A 24113-nucleotide genomic window follows, 5' to 3' on the forward strand; every position below is an offset into this window, starting at 1 on the left:
CTGGGGCCTCTTATATGCTTTCCGAACTCGAAGCCCAAGCTTCTGAGCCAGCTCCTGACCAAGCTGAGTTACGCTTTCATCCTGCAACAGCAAGACGCAGGGTAGAGTGGGTCAGTCTGCCCTAGCTCACAGAGCTATGCTCCGGAGACCTTGAGCAGCACTTCAAAGGAGTGGGGGGGGAGTGGACATCCACGGTTACCCCCGCATTATCGACAAGGGAGTGAGGCCCCAGGAGGGGTCACTGGCTGCCCAGGTCACACAGCTCATTTGTGGTCAGGCTGAACCAGAATTCATGCTTCCCTCTTTCCTTTTACTGTGGGAAGGGGAAAGGAATAATTTTTATTTTGGATTCTTAGATTATCTTTTTTATTTCTAAAATTCAGCAAGTAGTAGTGTCACTGTAGAGGGCTGAAATGTTGCAGAGAGAGCAACTGCTCCCCTGCATTACCACCATCCTCACCCTAGGCTCCTCCCCAGAGGGAACATGCCTTGTGGTCTGAACTATTTCCCTATGGACCTTTTCTAGGAATTTACATATGTGCCTACGGACCTCTAAAGGATGCTTGGTTTTGCTTTGTGAGGATTTTCTCCTTTTTTTTAAAAATTTTTTTTTACATAAGTGAGATCATATTATGACTATTGTTCTACAACTTGCTTCTTTCACCACACAATGTCTTGGAACTCTTTGCAAGGGAGGACATGTGGGTGGTGCCCAGGCTCATAGGAGCGAGAATGTGGGAGGTTTGCAACGTGGCTGGCCCACAGTTAGCGCTCAGTAAGAGCACCCAGCATTCCTTCCTCCCTCCAAAGGTGTATTACTGTATGCGCATTATGTGCCAGGCAAGGGCTAGGAGCCAGGGACACCACCGTCACAGGAAGACAGGGTCTGGGCCTCATGGAGGCTCCTATCTAGCTGTGAACACCAACCAGTAAACAAAGAAGTAGGACCATGGTCCAGGTAGCAAAGGGGCCACAGGGATGTTATAACATCCCACGTATTTGTCTATCTCCCTACCTGATGAGCTCCTACAGCCCAGGGCCAGAGTCTTAGTCATCACTGGTCCCCAGTACCCAGCACAGAGCAGGGCTCAACCAGTATCTGCCAACAAAGACCGGAAAGCTGGGGAATCCCCCACCTCGTAGTCAGAAGTTCTCATCTGGGCACTTTCCTTAGTCAAGTTAGCAGCCTCTCTGGGCCTCAGCATCCTCACCCATACAGTGGGGTAAATGCGACCCTGCCTGCCCATGAATGGTAAACATGAGACTTGGATGTGGACCTGTATATCTAGAAAATACTAGACACTAGAAAATTCTGTATATCTCAGGGACTACTGTCATAAGAAAGAGATATACTGGGGATCCCTGGGTGGCTCAGCAGTTTAGTGCCTGCCTTCAGCCCAGGCCGTGATACTGGAGATCGGGGATCGAGTCCCGTATCAGGTTCCCTGCATGGAGCCTGCTTTTCCCTCTGCCTGTGTCTCTGCCTCTCTCTCTCTCTCTCTCTGTGTGTCTCTCATGAATAAATAAATAAAATCTTAAAAAAAAAAAAAAGAAAGAAAGATATACTGTCTGTATATCTCAATTATGAACTAAATTGAATTGGAGAAGCACAAATAATAAACAAAAAGTATAGTAACAGTTAATGTTTTCTGAACTTACTATGCCTGGCTATTGTGCCAACTGCCTTGAGGTATGATTTTTTGGATTCCATCCTCATAGCCCAGTGATGCATGGCATATTATCACCCCCATTTGACAGGGGTGCAAATGAAGGCTCACAGAGACTAACCTGTGTGTGTTCAAGGTCACACAGCTAGTAAATGGCTGACCCAAGATTGGAATCCAAACCCAGCTCTCTGACACCCATGTCCTTGACCACTGTGCACCCAGCTTCTCCTCTCTTCTGACCACCCAGATCCTTCCTGCTTCTTCTGGCCCCACTCAAGTCCACTTTCCTCCCATGAGGGAGCCCTCCAAGATCCTGATCACTTTGGGGCAGAATTGAGCCTTTTCTGAGCCCTTTCATACTCATTATTTCAGAGATAAAGTAGGAGGAGCATTTTATAGACATGGAGTTGATATGCAGACAGGGGAAGTGTTTTGTCCAAAGTCATACTGGGAGTCACAGTAGAGCCAGGCCTAGACTGGGGGGACTGTTTTCACATCTCCTAGCAGACTGTGGGTCCCTGAAGGGCACAGATCTGGGAAATTTGTGGGTGCTTAGTAAATACTTGTTAAATGGATGAATAAACGGGGAGGGGGCAGGTGTCCCACTGTGTGTGTGTCAGGGCAAGCAAGGCTCACTACAGGTCAATTCTCCATCTCTCCCCCACCTAATAAATGCCTGGACAAAAAAAAAATAAATAAATGCCTGGACATCAGGATCCCAGCACATGTGGCACCCCTACTGGTCCTCACTGCCACCCTGTACCCGTACAATACAGAGGCTAAGAGTGCCAACCCTAGAATCGGACTGCCTGGGTTCAAGGGTGAGCTCCAGCTGTGATCTCGGGTAAGTTCCTATCTCTTGTCGGTGCCGGTCTCCTCATCTTTATTTTTTTTTCTCCTCATCTTTAAAATGGGGATAATAAGAGTATCTACCTCAAAGGGGTGATGCAAGGATTAGGTGAGTTAACACACGGTGTATTTTTAGCAGTGCCTGAACACAACCAGAGCTCAGGGTCCCTATCGTACATGTGAGTGAGAGCCCCAGAGGAGAAAGCAGGCTCAGAAGAGCCGAGGGGCACCCGGGTGGCTCCGTGGTTGAGAGTCCACCTTCAGCTCAGGGTGTGATCCTGGGGTCCCGGGATCGAGTCCCACATGGGGCTCTCTGCATGGAGCCTGCTTCTTCCTCTGCCTGTGTCTCTACCTCTCTCTGTGTGTCTCTCATGAAAAAAAAAAATCTAGAAAAAAAAGGAAGAGCCAAGAGCCCAGACCCTTGCCGCGGGGCACTCACGTGGGGCCGGGCGAGGGAGCACCGGCTGCTGCACTCGTAGGCCTCCTTGTGCCGCCCCAGCTCACTGAGGGCACGCGCCTTGCGGAACAGCGCTCTGATGTTCTCGCCGTCCAAGCCTAGCGCTTTCTCGCTGTCCTCCAGCGCCTTCTCATACAGGCCCTGCAGAGAGGGGTGGGCGGCTCAGCGGTGGGCGCCTATTCCCTCCCTCCAGCCGGGGTCTCCTGCCCCCTTCCCTGTAGAGACGGAGGATGCTGGAGGACCAGGGTTGGGGTGGGGGGCCCCAGAGCCCCAGAAACAGCTCTGGCATTCACTCTTTGGTCGAGGGCAACCAACACACCCTGGCAGGCTCCTGGAGTAGAGGGGCCTTCAAATTCTAACAATGACGAGTGTGGTGTTTCAGACTCATCTACTCTATCTGCCTTGGGCTCAGAGCACCATGGACCAAGAGTAATAAAGGCACCTCTGAGAAGAAGGGGAATCATGAAGGCAGCTCAGGGGACGGAAGACGGTATGAATAGGCATCTGGTAGACACATGCTTTTCCAGAACAGTCCACTCTGGATTGCAGAGGGGTTACTAGGTCCTCTGCAGAGCTCACAGCAGAATTTCCCAGAGGATGTGGTCAGTGACGGAGTCAGTAAGCAAGCAGGACAGGGACGAGGTGGAGGCCCAAGCTTTAAGGGGGCAGGGGGAGGGACACCTGGGTGGCTCAGCGGTTTGGCGCCTGCCTTTGGGTGTAATCCTGGAGACCTGGGATTGAGTCCTACCTCAGGCTGCCTGCATGGAGCCTGCTTCTCCCTCTGCCTATGTCTTTGCCTCTCTCTCTGTATCTCTCATGAGTAAATAAATAAAATCTTTAAAAAAGGCAGGGAGGCTGGGGGAGACAGGAAGGGAGGGAGCCCAGGAGAGAGGAAAGGGAAGGCCAGGGATTTGCAGAAAGAGGCAGCAGTGATGAGGGGAGTGGTTCTCAGCCCTGACTGTCCAGACTCCTGCCACTGCCCAGGCCACCCTGACAGTCTAACTTAATTCACCTGGGGTGAGGCTGAGGCTCATGACAAACCATTTTCGGTTTGTCACAGATCAGTACTTTAAAGGCTCTCCAGGGGAGTCTGTGGTGAAGCTGGGGTTGAGAGCCGTGGCAGTGGATGGTGAGACTCGCACAGGAAGAGGAGGAGGTGGAGGAGGAGGAGGAGGAGGAGGAGGAGGAGGAGGAGGAGGAGGAGGAGGAGGAAGAGGAGGAGAAGCCGGCCCTGCAGAGGCTCAAGGAGTGCCCACCTGGCTGAGCCTGCTCAGCAGAGCATCTGGGGGATGTGCTGATCAGAGTGAGGAGAGTTGGAGGGGAAGGGCAGGCGACAGGCTCACCATGGTGAAGTAGCAGGCGGCCCGGTTGACATGCAGCTTGCACAGCAGCTCCTGGGGTAGAGCCACCTGATCGGAGGCGGCATAGTCGGCCACGTTCAGCCCCTCCATGTACTGCACCAGGGCCTGCTTATAGTCCTTCTCCCGAAACAGGTCATTGCCCTCAGCAAACAGGTTCTGTACCAGCTTGAGCAGAAAGGCCTGCCAGGGGGCAGGGGGCAGAGGGGGCTCAGGGGTCTCCAAGCAGCCCAAGGCTTAAACACCTCGCCCCCTCTCCTGGACATCCCTGCCCTTCACCTTCCCCCAGCCCAGCAGCTGACACTCACCTCATATTCTTCTTGCTTTAGGGGTAGTGTCGACCTAGCAGGAAAAGGAGAGGGATACAAAGTCTGGGTGAGCCCTGGCATCTCAGACTCATGGAAGCCCCAGTAGCCTGAGCCAAAGGCCACAGATCATGCCAGAAGCGGACTCCTCTAGCTCGGATCTCAGATGTCACCTCACAGATTAGAAAGGGGACGGCAGGGATCCCTGGGTGGCGCAGCGGTTTGGCGCCTGCCTTTGGCCCAGGGCGCGATCCTGGAGACCCGGGATCGAATCCCACGTCAGGCTCCCGGTGCATGGAGCCTGCTTCTCCCTCTGCCTGTGTCTCTGCCTCATTCTCTCTCTCTCTCTCTGTGACTATCACAAATAAATAAAAATTAAAAAAAAATATTTAAAAAAAAAAAAAAGAAAGGGGACGGCAGTTTTTTCTCCCTAAACCAACACCATGTTCATCTTCCATTTCTGATGGAAGGGGGTTGGAGGAAGGCCTTGTGTTTGCCCCAGAGCCATGGCCAGGCTTTTCCGGTTCAGATGCTGAGACAGAACAGGCCAGCTCCAGCTCCAGCCAGCTGTCCTCATCCTAAGAAATCAGTTCTCTGAGAATGACCACACCTCGATGGACCAAAACCTGCAAATGCAGGCTCCAGGTAGCACAAGAGTCAATCTCAGGTCTCCCATCCCTTCCTGCAGAACATGCATGCCCCCAGCCAATGCCAGATAACTCTCAGAGCCTGACCCTTCATGCCAGCCCCAACAAAGCAGATGGGGCTGTGGGCATCCTCTCCTCCACTTGGGGCCAATGAAATCCAGCTCAGTGCAGAAGAAAATGACAGCCCAGGAGAATGGAGGCACATCTGTCACGCTAAATGGCTAAGCCCGAAGGGTAGTCTCCCAGTCCTTCATGGCACAGAGGGGAAAACACACGCTCCGACAGGGCAGTGACTTGCTCAAGATCACACAGTAGGTCAGTGTTGGAGCCAGGGCCAGGTGCAGGGCTGGGACTCCTTCTGTTGCCCGGAGCTGCTGTCAACACCTGGGCAAGAAAGACCAGCCTGAACCAGTGAGTGAGAAATGGTGAGAGGAGATGCCGAGGTCCCCTGTGTGTGTGGGAGGAGGTGTCCCTGATTGTGACAGTTGGGCTCCCATCTTGATCTCTCACTTGACTCTCCACTGTCAGGACCGGGGCCCATCACTTCTCCCTCTACCACCTAGTCAGGCCCCATTGCTACCTTCCTACCTGGCCTTCCACCTCCAGCACCAGCTCCCTATTTACCTCAAGGTCACTTCATCCTGATGTTTAAGGCTCCACACAAGCCAGCACCACCCCACCTGTGCAAACCGCTTTATGGCCCTGTTATAGTGCTTGGTGCCCAGAGGTGCCTAATAAATGCTTAGCACACAAAGTCTATATATGTGAAAGGACAGTTAATCATAAAAGAAGCATGTCCTACTGTGTTATCTTGTAAAGCCATCCCTTAGGAGACAAACATATGGGTTCCCAGGAGGCTGTCCTATTGCTAAACCTTCTGGGAACTCCCCTCTGGAGACGGAAAGGAGAACACCGAGCTACCATTTACCCCAAGCACAATGACTCCATGAGGGAAGGGGCCTATCTCATCTCGCAGGTGTGGAGAGCACCCAGGAAGTGGGGGAACCAGGATGCAGGACTCAAAGGTCCAGCTCCACAGAAATCAGTGACTTGAAGACACAATTCTGTTGAAAGACAGTATTTGGGGCACCTGAATGGTTCAGTGCTTGAACATCTGCCTTTACCTCAGGTCATGATCCTGGGGTCCTGGGATCGAGTCCCACATCCGGCTCCCTCTAGGAAGCCTGCTTCTCCCTCTGCCTATGTCTCTGCCTCTCTGTATCTCTCATGAATAAGCAAATAAAATCTTAAAAAAAAAAAAAAAAAAAAAAAAAAGGAAGAAAGAAAGACCATATTTGCAAGGTTCACTCTGTTAATCAGATTGTCCCCTGCATAAAATTTGAGCAGTACCCTCAAATGGAAGGAAACCCGCCCAGAGAGGAGAGAATAGTGGGCCACAGCTCTCCCAGTGGCCTAAGCAAGACAGAGTGACCATGATGCAAGCGGAGGGAAGGATAGTGTGTGACTGTCGACACAAGCTCCATCAGAGCATCGTAGATACCGTGTGTGTGACAAAGGGCCCAGGCTGTGGAGAAGAGGCAGGTTGTGTTTTACAGGTCTCTGTGAGAAAACAAAATTGGGGAGCTTATCTGAGGGTAGAGAGATGTAAATCCTAGTTGTGTGGGGATTCCCATTTAAGAAAAAAAAATCCACAAAATTAGAAACAAAGAATTGCCCGAGGAACCTTCCATGGCTTCGGAAAGGACCCACTCAAGTGAGGGACCCTGCAGCTAACTCATTAGTGTCATGATAAATGTGCCTCTGGGATCTATTTAAGAGAAATAAAAGAAAAAAGTTAGTAAAAATACTTTGTGTGTGAAGGGGAAAAATGGGATAAAACCCTCCAAACATGGCATGTGGAGACTGGAGGGGGGAGCTCAAATAATGGAAAGAAATGTGGGTTACAGGCCAGCCAGACCTGGGTTAGAATCCTATTATTTTAGGGGCAGCTGGGTGGCTCAGTGGTTGATCATCTGCCTTTGGCTCAGGTTGTGGTCCTGGGATCGAGACCTACATCAGGATCCCCACCGGGAGCCTGCTTCTCCCTCTGCCTGTGTCTCTGCCTCTCTCTGTGTGTCTCTCATGAATAAATAAAATCTTTGTGTGTCTCATGAATAAATAAAGTAAAAATCCTTCAAATAAATAAATATCTAAAAAAAAAAAATCCTATTACTTTAAAGCCGTGTGACCAGAGGGGATCCCTGGGTGGCTCAGCAGTTTGGCGCCTGCCTTTGGCCCAGGGCATGATACTGGAGTCCTGGGATCGAGTCCTGCATCGGGCTCCTGGCATGGAGCCTGCTTCTCCCTCTGCCTGTGTCTCTGCCTCTCTCTCTCTCTCTCTGTCTCTCTCTCATGAATAAATAAATAAATCTTTAAAAAATAAAAAATAAAGCTGTGTGACCATAAACAAGTTTTTTAACCTCTCTGAGCCTCAGCAAAATGGAACTAAGACCACCTACCTCCCTGGGCTGTTGTGAGGATTAATGGATTTGAAGAGCCCAGCACAGAGCCTGGGATGTACACAGGTAAGCAGGAGAATTAACAGGATGTGTGCCTCCGTATGTGTAGGGTGAGGGTAAAATGGTACACTGAGCAGGACAGAAGGGTGGCCAGGGTCAGGGAATGTGTGTGCCTGGTTGGAGGGGGGTCACCGATCTACCCCCTGGTCCCTCCAGCCCCTTCCTAGCATGTCCCACCTCCTCGCTCCCCAGCACACAAGGCAGCCTGGGCAGCAGAGGCTTAGCAGGAAGAAAAGGGGGAGCTGGGGAGGCCTGTGCAGGCCTTGGGCAGTGTCGTCAGAGGCCCCAGCCTGCCCAGCCTGCCCCACACTCACTGAATGAACTGCAGCCCCTTCTCGATGTCCGCCTTCCGTCTCTGTCTCTCCATCAGTCTCTGGGGGGAGAGAGCAGTTTATCAATTAGTCAGCAGGGGCCACTGGCTGGTCACAGTGCCCACCCCATGGCATAGTCTCTCTCATCCCCACACGCAGCCCGTTTCACAGATGACACTGAGGACAGTGACCGGTCTCATGGCCGACAAAGGCCATCTGAACCCAGCCACGCAGCTCCTGCCCTCCTCGCAGTGCTGCTGGACCCTGGTTTTGTGTGGTGGGTTTGGTGGGCAGGGGGCTGCCTGGAGGCCACCTGCCTGTTCTCACACATGGCTTGGGTGGCAGTACCGCGCCAGACACCCCAAGTTCCAAGAGAAAAGCTTGTTTTCCCAGCTAACTCAGTCCAAGGAGAAGAGATACAGAAAATGCAAAATGATGCAGCTGATTATGGCTACAACGTAGCACCACACACTGGGGCGGGCACTTCGGGCACTTCCTATAAGAATCTCTTTGAATCTTGCAACAATGCGACGAGGCAGGTGTCATTCTGTCTCCATTTCACCAAGGAGGAAAGGAGCTCAGGGAGCCCCAGTCATGAGCCGGCAGACAGGCAGCTGAGGCAGGATTTGAACCCAGGCCACCCTCTTTTACCACCAGCAGCCCCTCCGCACAGTCCACAAACACCCGGAGCCGGCCTGGCCCAGACCAAGCCAAGCAGCATGGTGTGTGCCCCATTTTGCCAAGATGGAGGGAATTCCTCAGGTTCTGGACCAGGAAGACAAGCCCAGCAAGGCTGAGGACTGGCCTGATGTTGCACAGCAAGTGATGGTACTGAACACATGCAGGAGACCTGCTTGAGAGAGGCAGGGAGTGAACACTGTTTAAGGAGATGGGAGGCCGGGCAGCCCCGTGGCGCAGCAGTTTGGTGCCGCCTGCAGCCTGGGGTGTGATCCTGGAGACCCGAGATCGAGTCCCACATCGGGCTCCCTGTGTGGAGCCTGCTTCTCCCCCTGTGTGGAGCCTGCTTCTCCCTCTGCCTGTGTCTCTGCCTCTCTCTCTGTGTGTCTATGACTGAATAAATAAAATCTTAAAAAAAAAAAATAAAAAAAAGGAGATGGGAGGCTCAGACAGAGCAGCTAGGGGCTCAGGTACCTTTAGGGCAAGCCCTCCAGGGCCCAGGAGCTTCTAGACCCATCCAGACAGCCTTCCTGGCTTCCACGGAACCATGTATGGACTGGAAGGCCTGCTGGGGGGCAGCTCATCCCACCCAGTGGCAGCCCAGGAGAGGTATGGGCCTTCCCCTGGGTCAGAACCTGAGCCTGGGGCTCCCACCACCTAGCGGGAAGGGGGCTGGGGCTGCCTGGCCTCAGGCCAGCACTTTCTGTCCAGGCCCCTCATAGGCCCCTTCCACGCTCTACCCCACAGCGTGGCCCTCACTCTCTCTCCCACTGAGAGATTATAGAGAGAGGACTGCAGGCTATGCGAGGAAGGTGGAGCTCCATCAGCAGAGGGCTGGTACACAGACACAAGCGGTGGTACCAAGATATAAAAAGGTGTGAGAAACACCCGGCTACTTTGGGGAGGGAGTAAGCATGTCAGATTAACACCTTGCAAAACTCCCTTCCATCTGCATCAACCACATTCTCACAATCCTGTCTTATAAAAGGGGTAGGAGTCACTAGCCCATTTTACAGATGAGAACAGTGAGGCACAAAGTATGAAGCTTCTATCCCGAGGTCACTCGCCCAGAGCATAGGCAAACAGTCCTGTCAGACCAAACGCCACATCCTTGGCCACACTAAGAGCTATGAGACACCATATGGCCAGGGCCAGCCATCTCCCTTCTCTATGCCTCACTTTCCCTCCTCTGTGTAGCTTGTTACAGCTGACAAGGCCTGCCTGGAAGGGTGGCTGAGAGGCTCTAGAGATAAGAGTGTGGGATCAGGGGGATCCCTGGGTGGCTCAGTGGTGGAGTGCCTGCCTTTGGCCCAGGGCATGATTCTGGAGTCCCAGTATCAAGTCCCACGTCGGGCTCCCTGCATGGAGCCTGCTTCTCTCTCTGCCTGTGTCTCTGCCTCTCTCTCTTTCTCTGTGTCTCTCATGAATAAATAAATAAAATCTTAAAAAAAAAAAAAAAAAAAGAGTGTGGGATCAGGGAGCTCAGTTCCTCGAATCTCCTTCTTCCCGTGTGTCCTTCCCAGGGAGGGGCAAAGCCACACGGAATCTTCAGACTCCCAGAACAGTGTTCTTCACACCAGATCCTCATACTGGGCAGGGCCAGGGCCATCGCCATGTGCCCATTACACATCTGCTTGTCCTGCCAGGGACTTGGGTCAGGGCTCTGGACTCACACGGACCTGGGTGTGAACACCAGCATTTACACTTGCTGGGTGACTTTGGGCCTCAGTCTCCTGATGGGGAAAATGGGGCTGATGGCAGCCCCCACCCTGCTGGCTGTCGTGAGAATTCAGGAGACAGCACATGGAGTGCATGTGGAATAGGGCAACAGTCCGGCCACCATGGGAACACATGTCATCCAACGCTGCTCCTCCTTCTGGCAAAAAACTGCAAGTGTTTCCTGGGATGGACACAATATGACCCTGTTCTCCTGCAGGAGGCAGGCGGTGATGGCCTGGGCTGCCTGGACCTTGCCAAGCACACCTTTCGGTTGGTCTCTCTGCCCTCGGCTTCCCTGTTTGGGAAACCAGGGCTCATCACCCTCACACGCACAAGCTACTCTGGGCCTCCAGCCAGAACAGGCTGTAGTGGTGTTCCTGCCTCCTGGCTTTCACTCCACAGCTCCTTCCACCTAGGCAGCCATCCTACAAAGGAAATTCCATCCCTCCTTCGAAGCTTGACTCCTCCACAGTCTCCCCCTCTCCCTTCAATAGGACCATCATATGTTCATTCATTCTATTTCGTGGGAGCCTAGGGAGCCACCGGCCCAGTCCTACCCTACAAGAGAAGCTTCCCTGGTAGGGGAGACAGGGGTGCACTTATCACCATGTAGTATGGTCCAGAATGGTCAGATGACCTGTGAAAGGGAACGGCCCCCAACAGGCCTAGACAACCAGCAGTGCAGGGCCATGACCACCAAGTCCTGTCCCTTTGACCTGGGTCAAAATCCAGCCCCCATCCCTCCTCATCACCTGGGGTGTTTCTGCCCCCAGACAAGTGGACCAGCCTCCTCACTGCCCCCTACCTCTCTGAGACCATCACTGGGGGAGGGTTCTCGAACCCACAAATCAGACCCTGCCCTCCCCCACCTAGAGCCTCTTAATGACTCTCTTGAATTTCAGCTGATCACGTCTCCCCACATGAGCTCACGCAGTCCGGGAGCAGCTGGCTTATGACCCTCCTGAAGCCCAGCACAGCCTGTAGCTCTCAGAAAAGCACAGCAATCAGAAAGCAGTGTTTTCCAGTCTCCTCTCAGCCCTGCGGTCTGAGCAGACTTAATAGAAACAAGCATTGCCCATATCATCCCAAGAGATTAATTCCTAAGACTGAATCCAAAACCAAGGAAAAAACACTCCCTGCCCCAGGCAGTATGAAGAAGGCTCCTCACACAGCCTGGCGTGAATCCTCCTCTCTGACCACCGATATCCCAAAGCAGCAGCCTGCTGTGTGCATGCACTATAGTGATGGGTTCAAATCCCAGAGCAGGCTCCTCTGCCTCCCTGATTTGCAGTCTCCTGCTTTGTACAGTGGCGATTACAGACAGCACCTACTGACAGGATGAATACAGAGAAGGCACTCATTTTAGGGCCTGGGATATTGCAGACACTTAACAAATAGTGGCTTTTGGATCAGAACTCCTATGTCGGGCATTCAATTCAATATTTCCTATATGCCTATCATATATAGGGGAGAAGGCCAGGGTGCCCACCCCCCACTCAGCTCTTCTAACCTACTTCGAGACATGGAAAGAATATCCCAGCACCTTCACCCCAAACCAGACATCCATGGCAAACAAAGGCTGGGATGAGGCACAAACAAAGTGGAAACATTTGGGAAACAAAGAGGTCCACATTTGAATTAGGCTTTGAAGGGTGAATAGGAGCTGGCTCATTGGGGTCAGGGAGGGAGGGCCTTCTAGAAGTCTGCATTCAAACTGTATTTATGAAATCTCTGTCATCTCCCACATTTTATCTGATCCTGATTGATGACCCTGGGGCTGCGGTGCTCTGGGACCCACATTTGAAAGACGAGGAGAGTGAGGCTCAGGCAGCACATGAGGGCCAAGCCTGGAACTACTGACTGTACATCAGTAAAAATTCTGCTGCTCTTCCTCAAAGGCACAAGACAGTTTGTGCTTGGTGTTCATGAATACTCAACGGCTCAGAAAAGGCAGATGTGTTTGCAGGGCCATTTGAGGGAAGATTTCTGTGTAAAACATCATGCTTCTTCTAATTTCCTGTTCTAGGGTCTATGGTCGACCACTCTAGAGTCATTCTCTTTGAGTGTGAAGGCCCTAGGCCAGGGCACCCTGGCAAACAGATTTCATCTCATAAGCAACGCTGCCAGGCTGGTAGAGGCTGGTAGGGCTGCCCCAAGGGGCTGGGCCCTCCCTAGGGGTTTTTAAAGAAAAAGTGCCACCAGGGATCCCTGGGTCGCTCAGCGGTTTAGTGCCTGCCTTCGGCCCAGGGCGCGATCCTGGAGTCCCGGGATCAAGTCCCATATCAGGCTCCCTGCATGGAGCCGGCTTCTCCCTCTGCCTGTGTCTCTGTCTCTCATGAATAAATAAATAAAATCTTAAAAAAAAAAAAAAAAAAAGAGTGCCACCATATGTGAGAGGAGCCATGATGAACAAGGGATGCCCAGCAGAGATGCACATGCCTCAGGCCTTCAGACACCCCATATCCATTGAGAATATAACCACTGTTAAAATTCACAGTAATACAAAGTAACACCAAGCTGGAGGCCCAAGTCTTTTTTTTTTTTTTTTTTTTTTTTAAGATTTCATTTATTTATTCATGAGAGACACAGAGAGAGGCAGAAACACAAGCAGGCTCCATATAGGGAGCCTGAGGTGGGACTTGATCCTGGGTCTCCAGGATCACGCCCTGGGCTGAAGGCGGTGCTAAACCGCTGAGCCACCCAGGCTGCCCTGGAGGCCCAAGTCTTAATGGGGCCCAGGGTGCAAAGAAAACCACCATGCCCCCCTCCTTTGGGAAAATTTTCTGACTCCTGCAACATATTGGTGAATAGTCTCCTCTGGCCAAGGGCAGAGATAGCCCTGGAAAGCCAGTAGGCCTGGCCCACAACTAGGAGAAAGCCAGGTCAGGTGGTAGCGGGGGAAGGAAACCCACATTTCCTAGGTGCCTTCTGTCATCAGATACTGGGCTTACCTCCCCCTGATTGAAGGGCCTTCTGCTGGCAGCTCCAGGGGTCCCTGCTAACGACAGGAGGGGCATAGACAACCCGAACAGCTGTGTAGTCTGGTACTATATCTGGCTTTGCCTGGCCATGTCCATCCCAGAAAATGAGCTACAGAGCACCTGCCAAGTGCCAGATGCCCGGATGGAAGGACAGACAAAGTACAAAGCACAATACCTGGAAAAGAAAAGAAAACCAGAGCGGCTGCCAGACGGTGACCCTGTGTGAGCTGGGGGATGTGCGCAATCACGCCTTCAAATCTGTCACTAAATGTGAGTGGCTCTTCCACTGTACCAAGTCCTGCTCTGGGTGCAGGGGCCTCAGCCACAACACAGACAAAACCCCTGCCGTCGAAGGGCTCACACTCTAGCAGAGAAAGCAGGCTGCAAGGACACAGTTACAACATGAAGAAAAAGGAGCTTCAATGGGGCCAGCCAGCCAGCCACCTGTGCATCAAGCCCTTAAGGGATTCTTTAAACATTCTAGGTAGACCCTGGGGATTTAGCAATTAACAAAGGTGACAAAATCTCTCCTCTTTCAGAGTGTCTGTTCTGGTGGAGGAGAGATACAACAAATAAATGCATAATGGCACACAGAAAGGATTCCCATAGAGAAGGAAAAAATAAAGTGATAGAGCGACAGGGTGCTATAATTATATAGGGGACCCAGAGAAGGCCTTTTTGACATTTGAACAGAGATTGAAATGACGGAAAGGAGCAAGCCATGTGGGGAAAAGTGTTTGGGCAGAAGGAACGGTGAGTGCAAAGGTCCTGAGGTGGACACTGATTTGGTATATCTGAGGAAGAGCAAGGAGGCCAGTGTGGTTGGAACAGAGTGGGCAGTGGGGAGAATGAAGAACAGGAAGCTCAGAGAGATTAGCAGGGAAGAGCATATATGAGGTTTCATTGGTGGGGCAAGGACTGTGGCTTCACCCTAAAAGATGAGAAATCCCAGGAGGTTTTCAACAAAAAAGCAGCTCTGTGTCTGGCTTTGTCCTGCATGAAAATGAGTCATCATTAAATAAATGTGATTAAGTTTCACTACAACACCATCAGGCAGGAAAATAGTGCTCCACGAGGTTAGGAAAGTTGTCCAAGGCCACACGGTGATCCTGGAGCCTGGGTTCAAAGGGCCTGGGGAGATGGGCATCGGACAACCTCATTAACATTTTGCCAAGAGACCAAGAGCCCCCAGCCCCAGCAAGCACCTAATGCTGACACCCCTTGCTCCTTCCCAATGTCCTTCCTCTGGGAAGAATATTTTTATAAGCAGTTGTTAGGAACTGAATGTGTGTTTCTCCCATTAGCGTATATGTTGAAGCCCTACCCCCAGTAGGACTTACTTGGAGATGGGGCTCTAAGAAGTAATTACAGTTAAATGAGGTCATAAGGGTAGGGCTCTCTGATCCTGCATTTTGTTTGTGCAGCCTGAGTAGACTAGTAGAGATTTTGGTACTAAGAGGTGGGGTGCTACTATAGCAAATACCTGAACCTATGGAGGTGGCTTTGGAACTGTGTGATGGCTGGAGATGAGCGAGCTCTGAGGTGCAGCTAGAAAAACCCTTGATTGCCATGAAGGGATGGCTGGCAGAGACAAGGATGTTAAAGGCAGTTCCTATGGGGCCTCAGATAGAAATGACAAACAGTTTATTGGAAACCGGAAGAAAGGTCATCCTTGTCATAATGTGGCATAGAACCTGGCTAAATTGGGCAGCCCAGGTGGCCTTGCGGTTTGGCGCCGCCTTCAGCCCAGGGCATGATCCTGGAGACCCAGGATTGAATCCCACATCAGGCTCCCTGCATGGAGCCTGCTTCTCCCTCTGCCTATGTCTCTGCCTCTCTCTCTATGTCTCTCTCATGAATAAATAAATAAAATGTTAAAAAAAAAAAAAAGGAACTTGGCTAAATTATGTTCTAGTGGGGCACCTGGCTGGCTCAGTCAATAGAGCTTGTGACTTTTTTTTTTAGATTTATTTATTTATTTCAGAGAGAGAGAGAGTCTCAAGCAGACTGTGCTGAGCACAGAGCCTGATGCAGGACTAGAGCCCTCAACCCTGAGATCATGACTTGGGCTGAAACCAAGAGTCAGATATCCAACTGACTGTGCCATCCAGATGCCCCGAGCACCCAACTCTTGATCTTAGGGTTGTGAGTTCAAGCCACATGCTGGATGTAGAGATTATAGATAAACTTTTAAATTTTAATTAATTAATTGTGTTCCATTTTCTTGTGAGAAGTAGAATTTGCAAGAGATTAAAATGGGGGGGATCCCTGTGTGGCTCAGTGGTTTAGCGCCTGCCTTTGGCCCAGGGCATGATCCTGGAGTCCTGGGATCAAGTCCCGCGTCGGGCTCCTGGCATGGAGCCTGCTTCTCCCTCCTCCTGTGTCTCTGCCTCTCTCTCTCTCTCTCTCTATGTCTATAATAAATAAATAAATAAATAAATAAATAAATAAATCTTTAAAAAAAGAGAGAGATGAAAATGGTTATTTAGCAGAGGAGTTTTTTTAAAGGTTTTATTTATTTACTTAAGAGAGAGACAGAGCAAGCCCAAGTTGGGGGAGGGGCAAAGGAGAGGGAGGGAGGGAGAGAGGGAGAGAGAGACAGCCTCCATGTTGAGCACGGAGCCTGCTACATGGCTTGATGCAGGACTCGATCCCATGACCCTGAGATCATGATCTGAGCCAAAAACCCACTGAGCCCCTACCAGGGCCCCTAAGCAGAGGAGATTTCTAAGCAAAGTATGGAAGGTGTGGCATGAGTCCTCCTTACCACTTATAATAAAATTTGAGAGAAAAGAGATGAATTGAAGAAGGAACTGTTAAACAAAACTTCAAGAACTGGGAAACTCTCAGCCATTCTGTATTGCAAAAAAATGAGAAAGCGTGTCCTGAAGAGAACACAGGATGTGGCTGAACAACCATTTGATAAGGAGAGGAGTATGGGTATGAACCACATATTGAATCAGCTATCAGCAGAAATCAGAAATAGAGATGGGATTATACCAGCAGAAACACTGCCAGTTAGAACCAAAGGGGACAGAGAAAACTGGATGACGAACTGCAGGAAAGCTGCTGGACTTCTCGAATTCTACAGCACCAGACCATAGAGTTACTTGGAGGCGAACATGTTTTATCCTTCAAGGGAAGTCTGATCCTGAATCACAGATCATCAGAGCTGCCTTGGTGGGGCCACTGATTCCTTTTCAGAGCTGTGGGGGGTATGCTGCATCCCCATGGACCAGGAAGCCAAAATCATCTTGAGAAGATGATTCTCAAAAAAAAAAAAAAAAAAAAAGAAGAAGAAGATGATAAGATGATTCTCAAGCCTTTATATCAAATGGAATTTGCCCCATTGGGTCTTAGACTTGCTTGAGCCCGTTGCTTCTTTCTTCTTTCCGACTGATCCCTTTTGGAATGGGAATGTCTATCCTATGCCTGTCCCACCATTGCTTTTGGGGAGCACATAACCTGTCTGGTTTCACAGGTTCGCAGCTGGTGAGGAGTTTACTCTGGATGAATCTGCCTCCAGTCTCACCCAGCCCTGATTTAGATATTTAGATGAGTCTTGGGACTTTAGAGTTGATGCAGAAGGATCTAAGATTTGGGGGCTGTTCATGAATTTGCGGGGACAAGGGGGAGAATTTATACACTGAATGTTTGTGTCCCACCAAAGTCATATGTTGAAGCCCTAAGCCCCAATATGAAATAGGACCTCTAAGAAGTAATTAAGGTTAAATGAGGTCTTAGGGTGGGGCCCTGGTATCATAGGGTTAGTGCTTTTATTAGCAGAGACACCAGAGAGCTCTTCCTCTCTCTCCCTGCCCACACAGGGAGGAAAGGTCAGATGAGGCCACAAGGAGAAGGCAGCCATCTGCAAGCCAGGAAGAGGGTTCCCATCAGAAACTGAATCTGAATCTGCCAGCACCTTATCTGGGCCTTTGAGCTTCCTGAACTATGAGAAAACAAACTTCTGTTGTTTAAGCCACTCAGTCTATGCTATATTGTTATAGCACCCCCAACAGACTGAGATAGTGGTTAAAAGAGCATTTGTTCTCAGCTGAAGAGGGAGAGGAGTTCCTTGAGGGTGAGGGTAGGGGCTTGCTTGATCAGGGCACTTGGTGGGCACATGCTTGATCAGGGCACTTGGTGGAAGAGCAAAAAGCATGTAGGTCAAACAAAAGAAGTCCAAGGAGAAAACAGGCCCAAGTTTCACCCAGGATCTCAGTGCCAGGCAGGGCAGTCCCCTCTCCCCTCCTCTACGTCCATGTTGTTACAATTTGGGAATCTCAAGCTGGACTTACCTCAAATGGCTCTTCCCAGAAATCACCATTAATTAAGGAACCATCAGGAAACAATTCCCTTACCATGTCAGCACAGTATGTGACCACATACCCAGGTTCACACATGAGTTCAAATCCAAGCCTTGTTCCTTATTAACTGTATACAAGTTGCTTGACTTCTCAGTGTTTCACTTCCCTTATCTCTCAAACAGGGATACTAATACCTCCTTCTTCTTCTTTTTAAAGATTTTATTTATTTATTTGATACAGTGTGGGAGTGAGCACGAGCATGGGGGGGGGGGGGGGGCTGGTACGAAGCAGAGGAACAGGGAGAAGCAGACTCCCCACTGAGTGGGGCTCCCAACCCTGGACTCAATCCCGCCACCCCGAGGTCATCACCCCAGCTGAAATCGAGAATCCCACGCTAGTGGACTGCACCACCCAGATGCCCCAGAGATACTAATACCTTCTTTACAGGGTTGTTGTGAAGATTCAGTGAAATGCCAGGCCCCGAGTAAACATTTAATGTCAACCTATTTTATGATCAGTATTATTACTTAAGAAGAAGGGCAAAGAACATAAACAGGAAATCCAGAGGAACTATGAATCATGAAGAAAAGACAGTCAGGGGATCCCTGGGTGGCTCAGCGGTTTAGCGCCTGCCTTCGGCCCAGGGTGCAATCCTGGAGTCCCGGGATCGAATGCCGCATTGGGGTCCCTGCACGGAGCCTGCTTCTCCCTCTGCTTCTCTCTCTCTGTGTGTGTCTTTCATGAATAAATAAAATCTTAAAAAAAAAAAAAAAAAAAGACAGTCGAACACACTGACACAAGAACCGCACAATAAACAAGACGTCACACTTTTCACCCCTGACACTACAGTGAGAAGAGAGCCCAGCTGATGCAGGTGGAGGAACGAGCACTCTCCAACGCTGCAAGTTCCCGGAGAGAGTGAACTGGCAGCGTCTCTGTGAAGCCGCGCAGCAACATCTCCCGCAAGGAGCAAGGTAGCCGGTTGGCCTCCGTCCTCCCCAGCACAGCCCCGAGCCTGTTCCCTTCGAAGTCACTCAGGTGAACCTGCACGAGCCTCAGCCCATCACAGTGGTCATTTTACTTGCAGGTGATTGGCTGAGGCAAGGGCACGTGGCATCATCCTGACCAATGAGAAAGGAGAGGAAGTCAGCCAAGGGGCTTCTGGGAATGGTTTTCTTCACCCTTAAAAGGGGGCGGAAGGCGAGTAGTGGGGAGACGCGTGCGCTGGGGACGGGCGGAGCGGAAAGAGCTCAAAGTTATTGGATGGCGTGTGTGACCCAGTAAGAGCTGATCCTGCCGCTGCTCCGCTTCATTTATCACATGAGAGTCTAATAAACTCCTGTTTTGAGGTAGGAATTGTTACTTGCAGCCAAAAGGCTTTCTACGTGATAAAGCGCCCTTTCCTTTGAACCCAGAAACTTCAGTTCCAAGAATTTAATCTACCAAAATCCTTGTGCGAGCGCTCAGTTGCACAGGATGTTTTGTTTTTAAGATTTTATTTATTTATTCATGAGAGACGCAGGCAGAGGGAGAAGTAGGCTCCACGCAGGGAGCCCAACGTGGGACTTGAACCCGGGTCTCCAGGACCAGGCCCTGAGCTGAAGGCGGCGCTAAACCGCTGGGCCACCGGGGCTGCCCTGGTTTTTTTTTTTTTTTTTTTTTTGAGAGTGAAAAACTCACGGGATGCCTGGGTGGCTCAGCGGTGGAGCGTCTGCCTTCTGCTCAGGGCGTGATCCCGGGATCCAGGATTGAGTCCCGCATGAAGCCTGCTTCTCCCTCTGCCTAGGACTTTGCCTCTCTCTGTGTGTCTCTCATGAATAAGTAAATTAAAAAAAAAAAATTTTTTTAAGTGAAAAATTCGAGGGAACTTTAACGTTCATCAGTAGAGAATTACTCCATTAAGTTACAGTACACCCCACCGTGGAACACAGGCAGCTATTGGCATCTATTATATGGCTTTGTGATGGAGGTGCCACCATACACAGTCCGGGAAGAAAAAAAGCAGCCGATTCCTGAACACTCTTGTGCTGTGCGATGACATCTGTGTGCAATGTGTGTTTATATCAAGAAGTTTGAAAGATATTCTCCAAATTTAACTGGTTCTCTCTGGGGACTGGGATCTGTCAAGGGGCAACAGGACACAGAACACTTTCCACTTTATGTGCCTTAGTGTGATTTGGATTTTTTGCAGAGAGCAAGTATCAGCCTTGTAATCTGAAATACAAAATGAGATGACTGACTTGAGGTCAACCCCATAGGGCAGAGGCCAAGTGGGAACCAGTAGCCTGGTTTCAAACCCAATGTTCCAGGTCTGCCCAAATGTCTATGAACTGTTCTTCCCAAGAGAAAGACCAAATCATTGACCTGAAAACCATGACGGAAACACAATTTTTCTTCACCCCCTCCTCCCCAATTTGGAGAACAGTTTGATGATGACAGAATTTCAGATCTTCAGATCTTCATCAGACCAGGCAGGGACTGTACCAGCCTCTTCAAAATCTCAATGCCTGGCCCTGTGCTTGGTGTAGAGCAAGTGCTCCATAAATGGTAGTAAAAGAAATGGACCAATGAATATCAACCCATTCAACCTATTACATAGATAAGTATCAATGAGTGTTGGGGTACCTGGTGGCTCAGTCAGTTAAGCGTCTGCCTTCGGCTCAGGTCATGATCCCAGGGTCCTGGGATTGAGTCCCACATCGAGATCCCTACTCAGCAGGGAGGCCTGCTTCTCCCTCTCATCCCCACTCATGTTCTCTCTTGCTATCTCTGTCTCTCTCATATAAATAAATATTTCTTAAAAAAAAAAAAAAAAAAAAGAATGAATAGGGATGCCTGGGTGGCTCAGTGGTTGAGCGTCTGCCTTCAGCTCAGGGCATGATCCTAGAGTCCCGGGATCGAGTTCCATATCAGGCTCCTTGCATGGAGCCTGCTTATCCTGTCTATGCCTCTGTCTCTCTCTCTGTCTCTCATGAATAAATAAAATCTTAAAAACGAATGAGTGTTGAATAAATAAGTGAGAAAAATGGACACTGAAATAATCAAGTAATAACATTAGCTACTTGCCAGAGGCTAGCATAATCTCTATTTTTTTTCTTGGCATGTCATGATCTCTTTATACATAATGCTTTCTAGCACACCCTGTGAGATAGCCTATCATTCTCACTTTGTAGAGGAGAAAAGAGAGGCACAGAGAAGCTAAGTGACTTGCCCAAGGTCACACCGCTGGTACATGGTAGAGCTGGGATTCAAATCCCAGCAGCCTGGCCCCAGGGCCCATACAGATCACCATCTGTTTCCCATTAAGCAGTCAGATCCAGCCCCAGGACCCCTCAACCTGTCATCATGCTCAAGTCTTCCCCCATCCACAAATAATTTCTTCCCCTGATCCTGAATCCCCTTCTGGATAATGCACAACCTCTCCCTTTCTTGGTCACATGTTGTGAAACAGTAGTCTATACTGTCTCTACATCCTCACCTCCTACTCCACGCCCCAAAACTCAGCAACCCCCCTCCCACTCCACCAAAGGTCACCCCCATCCCAGGGATCTCCTGGTTGTTGAGTCCAGTAGAGGGGCAGTTTTTACTCGCCTTTTTGGGGACTCTTGGCTGCAACTGCCAGGTCCTTCTCACGTCTCTCTGATGGGTCCTGTTCCGTTAGGGGCTCCTCTTCCTCTGCCCAGGTCTCAAGACCAATGCGTCCGAGCTTCCATTTAACGGACAGTGCGCCTGTTCTCCTCACTCTGCATGCTCTCCCCAGATGAGCTCTTGCATTTCATGATCTTATGAGTCATGTCGATGACTCACAAATCTATTCCTCCTGCCAAGTTCGCCCCCTCCCCAATATTTCAGATTCATGTCTTTTGCCCTCTGGACAGCACTATCTGGATGTCCAACACTCAGGCTGCTTAGAACCTCCATGCTTTTCCAAATCCTGAGCCCTCTACCTGGATGCCCTCTCCCCACACATGCCAACTCCTATTCATCTGTTAAGACCCAGCTCAGATGCCTCCATGTCCAGAAAGTCCTCCCTGGTGCCCATCCCAGTTGTGTTGCTCCTCCAATTTACCACATTCCAGACTTCATCTCCCTTGCTTCTACTCCTCCTCCTTTTCTCCCAAACTCCAGTCACGGCTCCAACTGCTATCCTTTTCTCAGTCCCCCATTCCTTCCACCTTTACCTCTAAAACAGTTCTCCACTCTGCAGCTCCTCCCACCACCTCATGACCACAGCTCTCAGGCCTGCAGCATCTCCTGCCAACAGCCTCCAACAAGCCCCCTCCAATCTGCTGCTGTTTGACGGTCAAGGATATTTGTCCAACACATATGTCAATGTCACTCTCCTGCTCAAAACCCTTCCTGGTGTGCACCTGCGCACATACAGATGAATGCAGTTGTTTGGGGGTGTTTTTTTTTTTTTTTAAAGGTGAAAACCTAATAAGCTCTGAAGTTTCGTAATGTACCAGTGCCAATTTTCTGGTTTCAATAATGTACAACTACCATATACCATCATCAGGGGAAGCTGGGTGAAGGGAACTCTTTGTACTATTTTTGCTACTTCCTGTGAATAGAAAGTTGAAAAACAAATACAACCTTCATGACGCCCACTACCAGAAGGACAAAGGCCAAGCTGCTCATCCTGAGCACAGAGCACTGCAGGGAGTAGCTGGCCTCCCCTCCAGCACCATGGCCGGCCTGGAAGGTTAGTCTCCCCAACAATGTCAGACCCAAGCTGCCCACTTGGTCTGCAATAACCTTTACACCCCCTCCTTCCTTCCCACCCTGGCTAGGGCCTGGTGCTTCCTTCAGGCTTAGCCTACATGGCTCCTCTACCAGGAAGACTGTTTCCCCAACCACCACCCTAAGGCAGTACCCCAAGCTCACAACCAACGCACTTACCCTAGTTCACTGGCAGTGGATGCTTATGTCCCCATCTCTCCCTAAACTATGAACTCCCTGAAGGCAGAAGCCACATCTGATTCATCTCTGGGCAGCACACGGAAGCAGTGCTCCAGAATCTATACTGAGTAAGTGGAATCTCACCAACCCTAGAATAACAGGGAAGATGCTGATTTCAATCCTTTTTCATTTTTTTTTAAGATCTTATTTATTTATTTGAGAGACAGAATGAGAGTACGAGCAGAGGGAGAGGGAGAAGCAGGCTCCCTGCTGCGCAGGGGAGCCCCATGCGGGGCCTCAATCCCAGGACCCCAAGATCATGACCTGAGCCAAAGGCAGATGCTGAACTGTCTGAAACACCCAGGTGCCCCAATTTCAGTCCTTTATTAAGCTTTTTTCTCCTACTAGATATTGCTCAAAGAGTTTTAAATATAATACTTAATTCTCTAGGCCCCTGGGTGCTGTGGTCAGTTAAGCATCCGACTCTTGGTTTCAGCTCAGATCATGATCTCAGGGTTATGATATTGAGCCCTACACTGGGCTCCGAGGTCAGCGAGTTGTCTGCTAAAATTTCTCTCTTGGGCAGCCCCGGTGGCTCAGAGGTTTAGCACTGCCTTCAGCCCAGGGCAGATCCTGGAGACCCAGGATCGATTCCCACGTCAGGCTCCCTACATGGAGCCTGCTTCTCCCTCTACCTGTGTCTCTGTCTCTGTTTCTCTCTCTCTCTCTCTCTCTCTCTCTCTCTCTGTCTCTCATGAAAAAATAGATAAAATCTTAAAAAAAATTTTTTTCTCTCTGCTTCTGCCCTTCCCCACACTCTCTCCTCTCAAATAAATAAATAAATCTTTTAAAAAATAACAAACAAATATAATACTTAATTTTCACCACACCCCATAAGAAAGTACTATTATCATCCCCATTCTACAGATGAGGAGACCAAGGTATAAGGTGAACTTATCTCCAAGGGTCACACAAGTTGTGACAGAGTGGGGACTTGAACCCTGCCAGTTGGGTTCTGGAGCCCACCACACACTCTCATCTCCCAACTCGAAGATGCTCCTCCCCCATCCCCACAGGCTATCCCCAGCCTCATCCCACACTCCACATGCCTGGCCTTTACCTACCCCAGGTTTCATAGAAGAGGAGCAGTCGGTACAGACTGCAGACTTGCCCCACACTGCACTACCTGAGGTTACGTCATCTCCAAAGACGCCTGGCACTCCTCCTGACTCACCAGGCTCTCCAACAGCTTACTCAGAGACCAGCAAAGGTTCAGTTTCACTGTCTTCAACCTCACTAGTCAGAATTCTAGGTCAGCATTCATCCCTTACCCACAGGTTTTCTGCACCCTGTCTGTCCACCTAAGGATCCTCTGCACCAAGGAGGTCAAGGGGTCTTGGTTCATTTCTGGAGATT

The 24113-nt window shown here is 50.2% G+C and overlaps 1 protein-coding gene across 2 annotated transcripts in view; it reads right to left on the bottom strand.

The window, feature by feature from the left end:
- The window catches only part of ZC3H7B (zinc finger CCCH-type containing 7B), a 62716-nt gene that overhangs the window by 29793 nt on the left and 8810 nt on the right, over positions 1-24113 (bottom strand). The window contains exons 2-6 of one of the 2 annotated variants that reach the window (XM_077914358.1): positions 8117-8175; positions 4640-4673; positions 4317-4514; positions 2956-3114; positions 1-81 (exon numbers count right to left, since the gene is read on the bottom strand). In XM_077914358.1, coding sequence (XP_077770484.1) covers positions 1-81; positions 2956-3114; positions 4317-4514; positions 4640-4673; positions 8117-8169 — 525 coding nt within the window. In that variant the 5' untranslated portion in view covers positions 8170-8175. Of the gene's footprint in view, positions 82-2955; positions 3115-4316; positions 4515-4639; positions 4674-6407; positions 6464-8116; positions 8176-24113 lie in introns of those variants that run through there. The other variant, XM_077914359.1, reaches the window with a different exon arrangement.

This window comes from Canis aureus, chromosome 11, assembly GCF_053574225.1.
Source record: "Canis aureus isolate CA01 chromosome 11, VMU_Caureus_v.1.0, whole genome shotgun sequence".
NCBI classification, from domain to species: domain Eukaryota; kingdom Metazoa; phylum Chordata; class Mammalia; order Carnivora; family Canidae; genus Canis; species Canis aureus.